Here is a 17,380-nt window from a genome sequence, read left to right as displayed (position 1 = left end):
ACCATTACAGAGGGAGGGGAAAGAACTTTAAACTTGGTTTGACATGATTGGGTAATTTCTCCTAATGGGTATGGGAACACTTGGTATTGGTAGGTGCTTTTCGTGGTCTTCAACCTGACTGCCCGTGATTGACAGAAACCCACTTAATGGGCAGAGGGAATGTCAGATAAGTTAGGTTCATACAATCACTGTGTATAAATTAACTTGAGCAAGCAGGCAGGAGATTACTAACGTCTCCAAGTCTGTTGCAAAGGAATGTCTGAAAGGGGCTTATCGCTTTAACATTTACATCCATTGTAAAAGCAGAAGTCAGCATGGCAATTGGGACTAACAATGCTTAACCCAAGAGTTCTAAATACAAACACTACTTAAGACATTATATAACTACACAATGAGTCGCTACCCGGCACCCGACATATGCCTAATTGAGGTAGGATTTAAAGTACTAAGATTTCATAAAGTACAATGAACATGAGGTAGGAATACATAAAATATATAGTAAACATGAGGTAACTAAGATTTCATAAAGTACAATGAACATGAGGTAGGGATATATAAAATATAGTGAACTAAACACTACTTTTACAGCAAGTATGGCTTTTTAAGTTTCTTGGTTTCTTGGGTCTCTCATTCCCCCCTCTCAGAGGATCCTAAAGATAAGGCCCAATCATGGGTCTACATAGGTTTTTTTTTTGTTTGTTTGTTTGTTTTAAAAGCCATTCTGAAAATGGGTAGGAGAGTTGAGACATCAAGGGTGAGTACCAAGCGGTTGGCACTGGTGCTTGAGTACCATGAGTTGAACAGTGCTGACTTGATTTTTAACAAAGGCTACAAGTTTGTTGATGATGCAAGGCCCGAAAATAAGTAGGAGAATTAAAACAACTAAAGGGCCAACTACGGTGGAAATTAATGTAGTAAACCAGGGGGTGCGGTTAAATCATGCTTTAAACCAATTGAGTTGTTGCTCTTGTTCTCTAAAATTATAACAGTAGGAAATAGAGAGTAGCCAATGCAATAGAAATATCCTTAGATAACTGATTAGAAAAGGTAGCTGTATGAACTTTCTTAGATAGAGCTACAGCTGAAACTGTTACTGAAGTAGTAACAGTTACTATTAATTAACTATTAAGTATTAGCAGCTGCTATTAATGCTATAATTTTTAAAATTAAGTAGCTAAAAAATTTTTCTGTCTTTCTAACATAGCATTAACCTTATATAATGTTTGTAAACCATTTCAGCATATTAACGGGATGGCAAAGATATGGGGACCATTAAATAGGGGAGTTGCTTGAGAATGACAAATTTCTTACAAAAGGCCTTGGTTAAACAATTAGTAAAATGCATTCAGTATAAGATATCTTATAAACATTAGCACGATAAATAATTTTAACAGTCTGATATTCACTCTAAATAAGAAATATATAAGAAGATTGCAAGTATGCTCTAATATGGTATAACTGAGTTTGTCCAATGGATTTAGACAGGCTGCCTGGCTGAAGGGCTGCAAGAGCTCTCCATAGATGAGGCTGAATAATCTGCCGGACGCCGTACTTGATGGACAGTACTGGAGGCACCCATCCATTGGAATGACACCTAGCTGCGGCAAGCGTATAGCCATTAAAAACCCCAGTCACTAATATATTCTTATACCAGGCACAAGATAGTCCACCTCAGAGTTATAAGCACAGTCTCTTCATCTCAGGAAGCCAGTACATTGCTGCATGAGCGACCAGTCCTTTTCTGTATCATTGAAGGGGCAAACAGATGCTGATAGGCGTCTAGTTGCATGATAGGGTTAGTTCCTCCAGGCATTAACATTTGCAGCCGTCATCCATCCTGATAAGGGCTTTCTGTACTTAGAGACTTAAAGGTAGATATTAAGCAAGAAGCCCGGTAATTATTAAAAGTAGAATTATTATATTATTATATTGAAAACATTAGAGACATGTAGTTAGGTTATAGCTTAAATTGAGAATTTAAAACAGGTAAACATTGGCAGGAGACAACAGTTTCCTTTGTTTTTATAATAGGTGTGACATACTTTTATAATAATTGATATGCTAGAGAGTGAAGTCCAGGTTATTCTCCATTCATCCTGTGGCAGGATGCGGCAAATGCTTAAATACATTTCTTGTATGATTGAGTGAATAAATACAGAAACATGTAACTGGTTCAGGATCAGCAGTTGGCCTCACCTGGGCTGCCACTAGCCCAGCAGCAAGGTTGATTAGCAGTTAGAGGTATTTCCCTTTGAAAGGCAAGTTGCAACTTTAAAGGCCCGCCCAGGCGGGTTTTGTTTAAGAAAGGCCAAATGGCCCAGAGACTGGCCATTTCATAAAAAAAAGTCTTATTTAGCCAAAATTACAGTTTAACGATTTTGAAAAGAGAAAAAAAAGAAGAAAGAAAAACAATAACAACAACAACAACTAAAAAAAACTTTGCTCTTTTGTAACAAAGATGGGGGGGGTGTAAATTGGATTTTGTCTTAACAATGGATGGCACTTAGGACTGAACTTAAGGCTTGCATTTGTTGCTTTAAGGCAAGACTTCCAAATTCTTTTAAGTTTGCCTGTATGCCCTAACAAGAAGAGTTAAGATGCCTGTTTACTTTATTTAAAGGCCTGTTTTGGGGCCTTTTCCCTTAGCAGGGGCTTTTGTTCACCCCCTTTTGAGACTTCATAGAGAAGTTAAGTATTTAAATTCTCTAGACTACTATAGGAACAGGACCACACTCAGGGTCCCCCCCCTTTTTTTTCTTTTTTTTTTTTTACAGTCGCTGATTGGGTTCTTCCTTTTTCAATTTTTAGCAGCACTTACTTCCCTTGAATGTTTGAATTTCTTCTGGTTCAAGAAGTGTCTAGGGAAATAAGCTCATAAACTGTGATTAAAATTTATTTCAAATAGACAACACATTTTCTTATGAGCATTTATGTTTGTGGCCCCCCTTTCCTTCAGAGGCCTACCATTAAACAATTTTATAGGTTTAACAAAGTTCATTTCAGGGATTTGGATCCTGAGTGATGAAATACCAAATACCTATGTTTAGTTAATTTATGATTCCAAAGGATTTCTAGTTATTATTATGCTAACCTGCAAATTGAAATTATACTGTTCTAGTTTTATCTGATGGAGTTTTCCTTGGATTTGCCAAGGGGTGGGACAGGTTGCCACTTGGCCTGCAGTAGAAATGTTTGAACGCCTCTTAGAACCTATCTATAGGAAATTTATTTATGTCTAACCTGTGCTAGTTACCCTGGCTCAATTCTTTATTCTTTCGAGATTTTTCCATAATTATTTGGGGTGCTGAGGGCTGAAGGTCCATCTTCTGTAATTTCTTCAGAGCTGATAATGGGTGCAGTCCTGCCTAGCCAGTGATCGAAAAATCTCCCTTTGTCTGACTGGAGGCACTTAGCAGTGGCATTATTTGCAGGCACTGGCTGGAAGTTTTGCATGACCATTATGTGGGCATGAAATTACTGGATTTTAGCTTAATAAAAGGAATAAAGTCAGGCCTACATTTTTGGCAGTTGTAGGCAATGACTGATTACCTTTTCATATAAAAGCTACCAGGCCTGAAGTTATTAGCATAACTTAAATGATAAACTTTAATTTCTGTGGCTTTATTACAAGTACCAGCTTTTATATTTCTGAACTATAATGGTAGCCTGACAGATTGTTTTAGACTATAATTTGAACTAGGCACTTAAGTAAATTCTATATAAAATTTGAAGAGAAATCTGAAAATGTTTGGAGACTTGCATTTAAAAAAAGACTTTATTATGCCTAGATTGTTTATAGAATTTCTTCTGTATGTATATTTTTCTTAAACTTTTCTTATATCATTTTTGGTGTGCTTATACCATTTTATTTTTGTTCTGTACCCCCTTTTAAAAATTTTCATAGCTATTTACTTTATTATAGGAGAGAAATGTACCAGATAAGATTTCCTCTTAGATAAATATATATATATTTTACATTCCTTTTTTTTTCCCTGCTAAAACCTTATTTTTATATCAACAACCTTTTTACATTTTTCCTTTGCCTTTTGCTTTCCTTTTTATTTATTTATAGATAACCTTTTACAGTGATAATTTGAATTTATCTTTTAATAATTGTTAGGTGAAACATTTAGTTTTTGGAACATTTTTAATTCCACTGGAGAGCAGGTTTTAGGAGGAAGAAGTTCAATATGAGCACAAGGGCTAAAAACTTAGCCTTAGTATTAATTAAGAAATTAATTTGGACTCCAGCCACATTTATATAGACCCAAGGATTCTCTGGGTGGATGGCATACAGAGTGTTGCGGTGGGCCGTGCCCCTCCCCCTTCAGTCAACAGCCACTATCGCTGAGCTAGGTGTTTCCCCTCCCTTTCAGGAGAGGCCACACCATCTCTTTCAGTGGCTTTTTAGTCCAGATATTGGACAAAGTCCTGGGGGCTTAGGCTATTACTTTAGGTGCCCAGATTGACCACATTCATAGCAGCTGATACCTACTCCTTAGCAGGTTTATCTTTATCGGGCCTTTTTTTTGGGTGACTGGAACTTTTGCCTTTATTGGCAACTGCAAATTTGTTTACCTTTCCTCTGGCTGGTGCTCATTTTGGAGTTCTTCTCCTTTTTTTTGCTTTACGACTTTCCAATGATGTCTACAAAAATGGCCTGGAATAAAACCTTTTTACCTTTTTAGAGTGAACAGACCACGAAGATGTAAAATGATCTGTTCCTACTTATTCCTAATTATGAACAGGCAAAATTGTCAAAAATTCTCATGAATTACTAAACAGCAGCCTTAGTCGTAAGATGTGGACAATTAAATGAGCGTAGCCAAAAAAATGCAAGCATTAGTGTTACTTAGCATTACAGTATAAAGTAGAGATTCAACATACATTACAAGACTCTGAGAGACTTCCTAACAGTTTTACAGGGACAAGCAGTTGATTATGATTTTAGGCAAGGCCTAAGCCTTCAGAAATGGGCTTACTTTCAATTAACCTGGTTTTTAGCATTTGAAAACGAGAACAGCCTATTCATTCCCTTAGTTGCCAGAGAAAGATCACAAAATTATTATTATTATTATTATTATTTTTAAGGCTAGCATTAACTTACATTGCATTTCTCCATTTCTGCGGGGGGCCAGCCCCTGCAAGTTTTGGGGAGTCCCTTGGAAGATGTGGTGGCGTCGGCGAATCTGTAGGGATAGATATTAAAAGAAAGAAAGATGGAAGGATAGATATAAAGAGGAAGAAAGAGAAAGAAAGAAAGTGGACAACTGTTCAGTGAAATGAGCAGAAGCCGTTTATTGAAAGTTACAGCAGGTATTTATCCCCAAATTTTACACAGGCAGTCTCACAAGTCTTTCACGTGAACACAAAGCCAGGTGCAGGGGGGGGCATCCCCCACCCACCAGATGCTTAGGTGTGAGGAGGAACAAACCCCAAGATTGTCTCATTGTTCCCTTTGCTAGTTAATGTTCTTCAAAAGCAGTGTAACAATCCTTACTAGTCTAATGATGTTCTGATAATCAATAACTTTTAAAGCTCACTCAATACCCATGATGACTAAATTAAACTCTACCACTTATACAATGCTACGGAAGCTCTTAATTATAGCTTAGGCCAATTTCCTAAAGAATGTGGCCCAGTCCAAAGATCACACTGGGCCCTACAGGATGTGGCCCAGTCCAAGGTCCACGGTGGGCCACCTTTTAGAACAATAGACAACAATCTCTTAACAAAATGGCTATTCCAAAGTCTTATATGTCTATCCTAATTTCTATGAAAGTTTTCCAATTCTTAATTCTAATATATAAAGTTGATTAGCAGCAGCAAAGCTTCTAAAACCTAAATGTAAATTGTAAATGTACTAAGGCAAAAACTTCGATAGTAGAAAGTGGAGACGATGAAAATTCTTAAAGTTAACTATATTCTTATTAAACCTAAAAATATTATGATTGATTATGTATGAACTAACTTGATTCATAGCATGACCTATTCTACAATACCTTCTATGAATAAAATAAATTCAATTTCTATAATAGGTAGAAAAGAGACCTTACACTAACTGTAGCTAAAGCCGGCCCAAAAGAATGCAGCCCAGTCCAAAGTACATGCTGGGCTCTCAGGAATGTGGCCCAGCCCAAACTCTGTGCTGGGCCACTCTCGAAAATCATCTTCACCATTGAAAAGCCGCAAACAGCTCTCCCTAAGTATATACTAATTCTATAAATATTCTTTTAAGTCTTATAAAGAAGCTTGTACCGTATAAAAGGCTCCCAAATGTGACCTGAGTTTGAATTATATCTAATACCTAGGCCGAAACCGCAGTTTATGGGAAACAGGAACAATGGGTTTCTAGAGTCAGCTATGCCTGTCACAGTCACAGAGTCTTCAGCTTAGGCCAGCAGAGTTCCTTTAGGTTGTTCTTGTGCTGCATGGCAAAAGGGGGAGGAAAATGGGGTCTACGGCTCTCGAACACGTCCTAGCGGTCTCGAGGTCCACGGCCCTCCCTGATCCCTAACGCTCAGTGGGCCTCCGTGGCCGGCTCCCAACACATTTCTTTATAGGTGGATTAGAATGAGCTCCTTCAGAATTTACGAAGGAGAATGCAGGCTAAGGAAGGGAGGGGGAGTGGTCCCCGGAAAGAGTTTAAGATAACCAGTAACACTTATACGCAACAGGCAATTTTCCATATCCTTAACAACAAAAGGCAGAAATTTTAACAGTGCCAATGGGTTGGGAGAAGACACCACTTAAATAAGAGGAGACAAGATGACATTGAGAAATATGCACCAATTAAGTTTTTAGAAGACCATATGTCCCATTAAACAAAGCACAATAACTTAACCAGCTTTTTAGCAGATTCAAAGTAACAGACACCTGTTAGCAACTGATAGGTTAGTATGCTCCCAACGCAGACTATTAACTTTTTTTAGCCTCGAGTGTTTACAGAATTTCTTTTATTTGTTTCCATTAACTTTTACCTAACATGTTCAATGAACTCATATCATTCTTTGACATGTTTTAACTTTCTATTTTTGTTTTATGCTTTCTGTAACCAGCCATTCTATTATAGAACAAAAATGTATTATTAAAAACATACGTTATATTATTTATATATTGGCTAAATATATCTTATATTGCTTATATTATTTATTTTGGCTGAAAATTCTAAGATACACTTTTAAAATGATAGAACTAGTTATTAGCAGAAATTCTTTTGCAGCAGTATTTAGAATTTGTAAGCTTTTATACTCACCTTGAAAGTTTTTTTTTTTCCTACTGATTTGCTCATGCTCATTAATCCTCTTTGTTCTCAGTTTTCTCTCTGCCGAGAGCAGACTATGGCTTGCAGGTTCCGCCCCGCTCGTGGGGGGGGAGGTAGGGGGGGTGGGGGGGGTGTGTGGGGCAAGGGTTGCCGTGCTGCGCCTCGGCCACCCAGGCTGGGCTTTGTTTCCTGTGAGGCCAGGACTCTGAGCGTGGCCCCGTTTGGGTGGAATAAAAGATTTGGCCCATGGGGGGGGTGTTGGGGGAGTGTTTATCAGTTACATACCTGATTTGGGCGGCTATAACGGAAATCAGGAAGATAATATGCTTAACCTGCAAAGCAAAACTTAGTGAGAAACTGCTCTCAGGTGGCCATTCTACATTGAAGGACGGCCCCCCCTTTTTTTTTTTTTGCAAATGATTTCATTCTGATTATCAGCTTTACTTTACGTCCGAGGAATAATCAGCCAAGAGTTAGAGGAGTCAGTCTCTGTCCCATGTTTTCCGTCCACAGTAACACACACACACAAACACAGCAGATAAAATAAAAAAAAAAAACAACGCAACCAACACAGAAATACATTTTCCTACGGCCATAGAGACAAAGACAAAACCGATCTGAAGGCAAGCCCACACCTCTCGGTGCTGGGCTACCTTCAGATATGAGGACAGCGCTATCCTCCGAATGGGGGCATACCAGACGACCCCCTCTCTCCGGCCACCAATGCGTCAGAGAGCTACTGAGTCCGTGCCTCTCGCGCCTGGACCCCCTCTGAGCCTGCGCTTCCCAGTGCCTGGGCTCCCTCTGGGATCCAGAGACGTCTCCCAAGAACCCTGGTCAGCAGCCCAAGAGCGCATCCGCTCAGCCTTCTTCTGACCTTATAAAATGGATATTGATATCCTACAAGAAGCGGGCTAACAAACAAGTAACAAATAAGCAGACAGACAGACGATACAGTGCACTCACCCATATTGAGACCCTGTAGGCTGGGGTTGGAGGTCTCTGGGATCTCGGTGGGACCTCCAAAACAAATTCTCTTGGATTGCAAAGGTAAACAATCTTGAAACTATAATAAAAGTGTTGGTAGTTGTTCCTTTTTTCCCCCACAAAGCTCCAGATGGGCACAGAAATTTCTTTGTAATTTTTTCTTAATAGCTTGAAAGAACTCAGTGAGAAACCACTTGTGAACTTGCTTTTAGATTCAGGCTGAAAATCTTTTTGTAAAAAGAGGGCATAACTATAAGACTGCTAGAAAAAATATATGATTAAAATGTATGTGATCTTTGGTTTGGTGATGAGTTAGATATAACTCATGAGATATCAAAAACATTAATGTTATACTTTATTAAAATTTAATTTTTGTCTGTGAAAGATATTGTTAAGAGAATAATAAGATAAATCACAGACTAGGATAAAATATTTGCAAATTATACATATGATAAAGGACTTAGATCAAAATATACAAAAAACCTTTAAACATAACAAAAAACCCCCAAAGAACCCAGTTAAAAATAGGCAAAATATTTGAACTGACACCTCACCAAAGAAGATATGCATAAACATATGGAAAGTTATTCAACATAATTTGTCACTAGAGAAATGCAAATTAAATAATAATTAGGTACCACTAAATCCCTATTAAAATGACTAAAACCTCAAGCCAGGCAATAACCAATTACTGTTGAGTAGGCAGAACAAAGGAGCTCTTATTCGCTGCTGCTAGAAATGCAAGTGGTATGGACACAGTAAGAGACAGTTTGGTGGCTTTATATGAAACTGAACATATCCTAGCATTGTGTTTCTAGGTATTCACCTGATTTAAAAACTAGGTTAGGCAGGATGGCTCATGCCTGTAATCCCAGCACACTGGGAGGCCAAGGTGGGAGGATGGCTTGAGCCCTGGAGTTCGAGACCAGCTGAGGCAATATGGCAAGACCTTGTTTTTACAAAAAAATGAAAGTTCCAGCTACTCGGGAGGCTAAGGCAGAAGGATTGCCTGAGCCCAGAAGGTTGAGGCTGTGATGAGCTGTGATCTTGCTACTGTCCTCCAACCTGGGCAACAGAGACCCTGTCTCAACAAACAAACAAACCCCCAAACCACAAAAAGCAAGCAAAAACACTAGATGCACACAAAAATCTGCACCTGAGTGCTTACGGCGGCTTTAGTTAAGGCTGCCAGAAATTGGGAGCAGCCAAGATGTGTCTGAATGGATGAGTGGATAAACAAGCTGTGCTACAGCCCCATGATGGAGTCTTTGGCCAGAAAAGAGGAATGAGCTGTTAAGCGATGTAGAAACGTAGATGACTACTACACACATGCTTCTTAATGAATGAGCCAGTCAGAAAGGCTGCACACTATGTGATTCCACGTCTGTGAAATTCTGGAACACACGGACCTGTAGAGTCCGTAAATGGAGGTTGCCAAGAGCTTGGGTGGGGGGTAGCTAGAAGAGACAAAGCACAGAGGATGTTTTAGTGTGGCAAAACTTTTCTGTGTGATCTTGTAGGGGTGGCTCTATGACACCATGCATTTGTCAAAATTCGTCAAACTTTACAGCACAAAGAATGAAGCTTAATACATACATAGAGTCATTTAGGAAGTCGGGCAATCCAGGATGGAATGCAGGCTGTGACAAAGTAATCTAGCTATATTACAAATGTATTCCATAATCACACCAAAGGAGGCAGGCAAAATATCGTGACGAAAGTAACTTTGGGAAGGCATGGTAACTGGGACCAGAGGCAAAAGGAGCTGAGAAGAGCACTCGTTGGTAAAGTTATTTCTTTCAGGCGTTGACAATTCTTAAACTACTCTACATGCATTCATGCATGGAACTGCACAATGAAGTAAAGGCATGGTGATGGTGAGAACCAGATTTCTCACTGTTGGAGTGAGAAAGCAAGGGGGAGAAGGCAAAAATGAGCCACATGACGCTGGATTGATTAGAGTTGAAGATATCAATCAGTGTGAACTCACGTTTAACTTGACATAGGTACAGATGGATACATACAGAAATATTTTGAGATACGTGTATCCACCTATCTCTATGTTAACACACACACACACACACACACACACACACACACACACACACACACACACACACATTTCCTTGCTATTTCAGCTGAGGAAATGTAGAAGCAATGACAACCCAGTAGCAATGAGCATGTCCAGTGCCCAGATCTTGGTTTCTAGCCCCATTCTACGATAAAAGGAACCAGGCCTTCTTGGAAAAATGATTGACTCTAGGGCTAGGGCATGGAAATACAAAATGAGACTGAAGGATTTTGTAGTGGCCAAAAGTAAGGAAGTACTACCCATCCCCCCACAATGATAGGGGAATGCCAAAGGGACATGGGAGCCTACTGAAAGAGCTCCCAATGCCCAAAGTTGGAATCACTGTGCAGTAAAATAACATGGTATTGGATTATAAACCATAGTATAAAATAAGAATTCATGAGTCCCACTGAATAAATCAGTAGGAGATAACTGATAAATTTCTCACACAGAAGAAAGTAGATACTCCCTTCTCAAGGAGGTGAAGTGTAGCTACTCACTCTTTAGGTGTGGGCTGCACACTGTGACTTCTTGCTAAAGAGCAAACAGGGGAAGTGGGGGAATAGGGTAACCTTACTGGGGTGAAACCCATCAAATAGTATGTCAGCCAAGTGGTGAAGGTTAGTGTCAACAGTGATAATGTCAACCCTTGATATAACATGTGTTTTAATATTTTCCATTTCTAAAATTTCCATTTGGCTATTCTTTTTAATTTTTTTTTTTTTGAGCCGGAGTCTGACTTTGTCACCCAGGCTGGAGTACAGTGACATGCTCATGGCTACTGAAGCCTCAACCAGCTGGGCTCTGGGAATCCTTTTGCCACAGCCTTCCAAGTAGCTGGAACTACAGGCACGCACCACCATGCCTGGCTAATTTTTTTCTTTTCTTTCTTTCTTTTTTTTTTTGAGTTGGAGTCTCACTCTGTCGCCAGGCTGGAGCGCAGTGACATGCTCACTGCCACCTCAGCGCCAACCTCGTGGCTCAGGTGATCCTTCCGCCTCAGCCTTCCAAGTAGCCAGAACTTCAGTCGCACGCTACCACACCCAGCTAATTTCTTTATTGTAAAGATAAGGTCTCACCAAGTTGCCCATGCTCTTCTCTAGCTCATGGGGTCAGGCAATCCTCTCACCTCTGCATCCCAAAATGCTGGGATTACAGGCTTGAACCACCGGGCCCAGTCAATTTTTTTTAAAGTAGGATTTATCAAGAGGACAGAGAAGCTCCCACAGTGGGAGGCGACCCAAGGGGGTTGCCCAATTTTTTAATTTTTATTTTTATTGCAGAAATGAGGTCTTGTGAAGTTGCCCAGGCTGGTCTCAAACTCTTGGGTTTAGACAATCCTCTTGCTTCTGCCTCCCAGAGTGCTGGGATTACAGGTGTGAGCCATCCCCTAGCCCCATTTGGCTATTCTTTATATCTTCTATTTCTTTTTAAGACTTTGTATCTTTCCATTTGAATAACTTTTTTATAGTTTTTGTCTGACAATTCCAACATCTGCAGCAACTCATATTTTGTATCTTTTTTTCCCAATGTGAGTTGAGATTTTCCTGGCTTTTAATATGTCAATCAATTTTGGATGTCATCCCAGTCACTTTTGACTATTATAATGATGTTCTGAGTCCTGTTTAAATTCCATGGAGAATGCTGATCTTTATGTTTAAACAGGCAATTAACCCAGTTGGGCTGGGGTCCTAAGTTCTGACCATCCTCCTGAGAGTTGTGGTTCCCAAACCTGTTGTAGCACTCTTCCAACAGGCCCCAAATGTATGCACCCGAAGGTTAGTCTGGGACTTGGGTGGTAGTCTAGGACCTGAGAACTGGATCCATAGCTCGGTTCTCAAAATCTGTGGTGTGCTACTTAGGTCAGATTTATCATACCAAAAAAGGAAAATATTCTTAACAGAATTCTAAAATTACCTAACTATCAGAGGCAGTATAGAGAAGGAGTATATGATGGGATGGTGGATATTCTGTAAAGAAATGATAAGCTTTTCTTTTGAGAAAATTTATCCCACCAGGTGTTCTCTGAACTCCATAGGTTGATATCTCTCACTAATTTTGTAAATTCTCATCCATTATTTCTTGATTTGATATTTGCTATTTTCTTGCTACTCTTGGATGCTGTTATTTTTATCCCTTTTTTCTATTTATGTTTTAGTAATTTATATTCACCTCCTTTCAAGTTTATTGATTTTTCCCCCTCAACTGTGTCGAGTTTATTAATGGGCCCAGTAAAGGCATTCTTCATTTTCTATGAAAATATTTTTAAAATTTTATAATTTCATTTTGTCCTTCCTTATAGTTTCCATCTACTGTATTTTTTGAAATCACGAATCTAAAATTATATGTTGCTTACTTTTCCCCTCACCACATTTATCATAGTTCCTTTAAATTCTGTCTGTTAGTTTTAGCACCTATGCCTTATGCGTCTGGTTCTAATGATTGTTTTATCTCTTCAGACTGTGCATGTGCGTGTTTGGCTTCTCATATACTTATTTTTTTTTCTTTTTGTGGAAAGTTAGACATATTGTGTAGACAGACACTGAAGTAAACAATTTTATGCTTGGAGGTGAGTACATTTTTCCTTCTGCAAGACCTTTAGTGCATACTGGTGTGGGGTTTTATCGATCTAGTCAGGAATTGGGCTAGGTTCAAAATATGGAAAACAGAACTATAGAGTCAGTAAATTTTATCATTTGTTGTGGCAGTTATCCTCAGTGCACTACAAGTTTATATTTCTCTAGTGATATTTTATGTGTAGGGTATGGGCTTTATTTTTGAGAATAAGGATGTTTTAAAGAGATCTGTATGAGCCGGGCTTGGTGGCTCAGCCTGTAATCCCGCGCCTTTGGGAGGCTGACGTGAGTGGATTGCCTGAGCCCGTGGGTTCAAGATCCACCTGGGCAGCAAGACCTCATCTCTACAATAAAAAATCAAAAAATCAGCCGGGCGTGGTAGCGCATGCCTGTAGTTCCAACTACTCGGAAAGCTGAGGTGGAAGGGTCGCTGGAGCCCAGCAGGTCGAGGCTGTGGTGGATTGGGAGCGGCCACTGCACTCCAGTCTGGGCGACAGAGTGAGACTCCAACTCAAAAAAAAAAAAAAGAGATCTGTATGAGTTCCAAGTTGACAAGGGGTGGACAGTGGTAATTTTGTAATGTGTCAACTTTGCTAAGATGGACAATGTTTCCCAGAATTTCCTATTTGTTTTGGTTAGAGAAGTTTAGAAAAACAAAGCAAAACATGTTTGTATAAGCTTTAGAGGGCAAAGTGAAGCAGCCCTCCAGTTTTAGCTTGAAAGCCTGGTGCTATTGTAACTCATGCACTTTGCCACCTATCAGCTGTTCTGCTTTGTTGGCATGGGGAAGTAGCCTTCCCTTGAGTTATCTTTCAACTTCTTTGATTCTTGGGCCAAGAGTGTGTTTAGCCCTTTGGTAAAGGGGTCGGCTCCTCTAGCAGAGATACCCATATCTTTAAAGTTGGACACAGTAAAAGAATGACCAGCTTGTGATTTAGGCTCCAGTTCAGTCTTGCTCTTCTGCTTCTCTGATTGAGCCTTGGCTGATACACAGACATTTATGTTGTAGAAAATTGTAAATTAGGGAGACTCAGTTATTCTCAGTAAAGTAGGAAGGTCATCTCAGGAGTATAGAAGGACAGAATACACAGGGACCTTAAGAAATTTACCTGAAAAGATGTAAATGAATACTGAGAGAGGAACAAATACTTTGCAGGAGTGCAGAGGCTTCTCACCCAATACATAGGCAGATGCACAGGAAAACCCACACTCACACCATAAACACTCATGGTAAACATCAGTAATGATAAAAGCACTACATCCTGCTTGGTCCTTATTAAAGACTCAGATTTGTTCACAATATAGTATTCCAATTTGCAAAGAAAATAAATTTATTAGTTGTATAATTTAAATGTCTTAAAAATAGACATTCTATGGAACTTTTTTTTTTGAGTCAGAGTTTCACTCTTGCTCAGGTTGGCATGTGGTGGCATGCTCCTGGCACTGCAGCCTTGACCTGCTGGTCTCAGGCAATCCTTTTGCCTCAGCCTTCCAAGTAGCTGTAGCTATAGGCATGCACCACCATGTCAGCTAATTTTTTTGGTTTATTGTAGAGATGAGGTCTTGCCAAGTGACCCAGGGTGGTCTTGAATCCCTGGTCTGGGTTCAGACGGTACTCTTGCTTCTGTCTCCCAAAGTGCTGAAATGATAGGCATGAGCCACCATGCCCAGCCTATATGAAACTTTTATCAATAACCGCAAAATAGAGATCTCAGGAACCCTCTTTTCAAGGCATAATCATACCACTCCCACAATAATTTGAGGGGAGTAAAAATTCTCCCAATTATTGTGGGGAGTATTTGACATTGGGACACAAGAAGAATGAAAATTCTGTTAAATAAGCAGGAGACCACTAGTCTGAGACTCTCTCTTGGTACTTTGAGTTCCTACATAACAAACCACAACTGAAGCCTAACTTAGTATTGTTTTAGCAAATAGCTGGGTTTTAGTCAATCACTAACAACTGAGCTTCAGCCAATAACAGGCAGCCAAGTGATCAGACCATGATCAAACTAGGCAAATGCCTCATCACACCATGGCTGATAAGGCATGCCTAGTGGTAGCCTATCAGGTGACTTCTCTACTTGGCTTTTTATAAAAACTAGCAGTTGGCCAGGCACAGTGGCTCACACCTATAAGCCCAGCAATCTGGGAGGCCGAGACAAGAGGATTGCCTGAGTTCAGGGGTTCAAGACCAGGCTGGGCAACTTGGTGAGACCTCGACTCTACAATTAATCAAAAAATTAGCCAGGTGTGGTGGCTCACACCTATAGTTCCAGCTATTTGGAAGGCCGAGGCAGAAGGATCACCTGAGCCCAGCAGGTCGAGGCTGTCATGGCAGTGAGTATGCCACTGCATTCCAGGTTGGGCAACAGAGTAAGACTCTGAGTCAAAAAACAAAACAAAACAAACCTAAAATCCAAAAAGTAGCAGCTCACACTGCTAGGTGAATCCCTCTGAGCTTCTTCTGGTTCTGAGTACTACCCCAATTCATGAACTGTTCTTTGTGAAGATAAATTATGTTAAGTTTATTGGTTTGTTTTTCTTTTAACAAATCTCATTCAAAAGAAAAGGAGTAAAATGGGAAGAATAAAAAGCAAAGCACCTCAGCGATATAGTAAGTCCCCTACATATGAACCTTCAAGTTGTGAACTTTCAAAGATGTGAACGTGTGTCGGCATGTCCAAACGTGTTAATTCACATGTGTGGTGTACATTGTCAGGTGTGTGCATCCTCTGTGAGTGGTTGTGCTTTTGTGTACTTTATTGTATGGTGTACAGTACAACAGTATCTTTATTTCAAGCCCAGAATGCCCCGAAGCAAACATAAAAGCAGCAGTGATGTAGCAGGTACTGTATACCCCATTGTGTTAGTTGAGTACCAGGCTGTTGAACTTATGAACAAATTGGATCTATAAATGTGCTCTTGGAATGGAACTCATCGGTATGCAGGGGACTTACTGGACAGGGTTAAAATTCATTGGGGGGAGATCGATAATTCCCTGAAACAGGCAAGCACACTGTTTTGCTGAAAGTCTTCATGGATGCTCCTTGGGATAACAAAGTTAGGTACCAAAAAGGCAACGCATTGAAATAACTGTGCCTCTGACTCCTAACCCTCCCCAATTAAACAACCTGACTTCCTTGTCACCTCCTCTCCCGGTCCCAGCAGATATTTCACAAGCCCTTGCCCCAGCCGCAGCTCCACTCTTGAGCCCCGGCTTTGGCAACCAGGTCTCAATCTCTTCGGGGAGGACCGTCAGAAACTGCTCAGCGAGGGTAGCTACAGGACCTGCTCCTTCCTAGCACCTTAGGCAAATCACCCAGAGTGGGCCTAGGGCCTCCTGCAGCCCCCAGATCCCCCGGGAATTGGACCATGTAAATACTGACAGGAAGTCTCAAATCTGAAGAAGACATCTAATCCCCACTCTCCTCCCCTGACTTAACCATTAGGGCCTGTACTTGCACCGGGCGCGTGTGTACCAAACTCTAAGAATGGGCTTCCCCCAAAAGGCACCTGTCTCCCATGCCCGGGAAGAGAGAGAAACCAAGGTGGCGAGGTGATCAGACAGCACCCCAGCAGCCCGTGGGGCTGCACACTCCCTCCCCGGCTCGCTTCCCCGGACGCTGGCTTTCCAGTGTCCCTGACTTCTCCAACAGGAAGGGTGGGTCTTCCCGGGGCAGTAAGAGGTCCCGCCTTTTTAGGGACCCAGCCAGACCTTGGGGTCAAGGGCGGAGGACGGGTTCCTCCCCGTGGAGGGCGACGTGAAACAACGAAAGGGGAAGACTGGGGAGAGCCAGCCGAAGGGACACAGAGCACCCTTGGCCAAACCCCAGGGCCAACTGCACAAATGCCCTAAGCCCTCCCAGCACTCCAGCTCCCGGGACACTGCCCGTCCCGAACTCCTGGCACTCCAGAACTTTAATCGGCACGGTCTATTAAATTCAGTCGCAGGCGGACACAGACCTCGGCCCTCAGACGTGAAGGACAGCCCCAAAGCCCAAGCATCGCCCCCGCCGGGCTCCACACCCGGCTCCACCCGAGTCCTCTCTAGGACTGCGCGGGCGCCTCACCTCGCGCCACCCGAGTACCCTCTGGGCTTCCCGGCGGACTTCCGCATCTCTATGGTGGCCGGTGGGCGCCGCCCGCCGTCCCGTCATGCCTGGCGCCCCGGCCGGTCCGCCGCGCTCGCCCTTCCGGCGCGGAAACCGGCGGCGTCGGGGCTCGAGCGCTTCTGCCGGGCCGCGCCCGAGCGCAGGAGGTCCTGCCCCCGTCGGGTCCCGCGCCCGCAAGAGCGGTCCGGCCCGCGCCTCGCGTCCGGCCCGGGGCGCGGGGCCGCGGGGCCGCGGGGCGTCATGGAGGCCGAGGACCTCCGGGAGGAGCTGACCTGCGCCATCTGCCTGGACTATTTCGAGGACCCGGTGTCCATCGAGTGCGGCCACAGCTTCTGCCGCGGCTGCTTGCGCCGCAGCTGGGCGCCGG

General features: G+C 41.9%; 1 protein-coding gene across 1 annotated transcript in view; it reads left to right on the top strand.

Annotated features, from left to right (window-relative positions):
- The first annotated feature begins 17,253 nt into the window (after nucleotides 1-17,253).
- The window catches only part of LOC103276379 (E3 ubiquitin-protein ligase TRIM4-like), a 21,762-nt gene continuing 21,635 nt past the window's right edge, over nucleotides 17,254-17,380 (top strand). Inside the window, exon 1 of the mRNA XM_021706860.1 lies at nucleotides 17,254-17,373. Coding sequence (XP_021562535.1) covers nucleotides 17,254-17,373 — 120 coding nt within the window. The remainder of the gene's footprint in view (nucleotides 17,374-17,380) is intronic.

Source organism: Carlito syrichta, unplaced genomic scaffold (assembly GCF_000164805.1).
Source record: "Carlito syrichta isolate Samal-C Ts95f unplaced genomic scaffold, Tarsius_syrichta-2.0.1 Scaffold316167, whole genome shotgun sequence".
NCBI classification, from domain to species: Eukaryota; Metazoa; Chordata; class Mammalia; order Primates; family Tarsiidae; genus Carlito; species Carlito syrichta.
The sequence above is the reverse complement of the archived record's forward strand: the minus strand, read 5'-3'. Positions and strand labels throughout refer to the sequence as shown.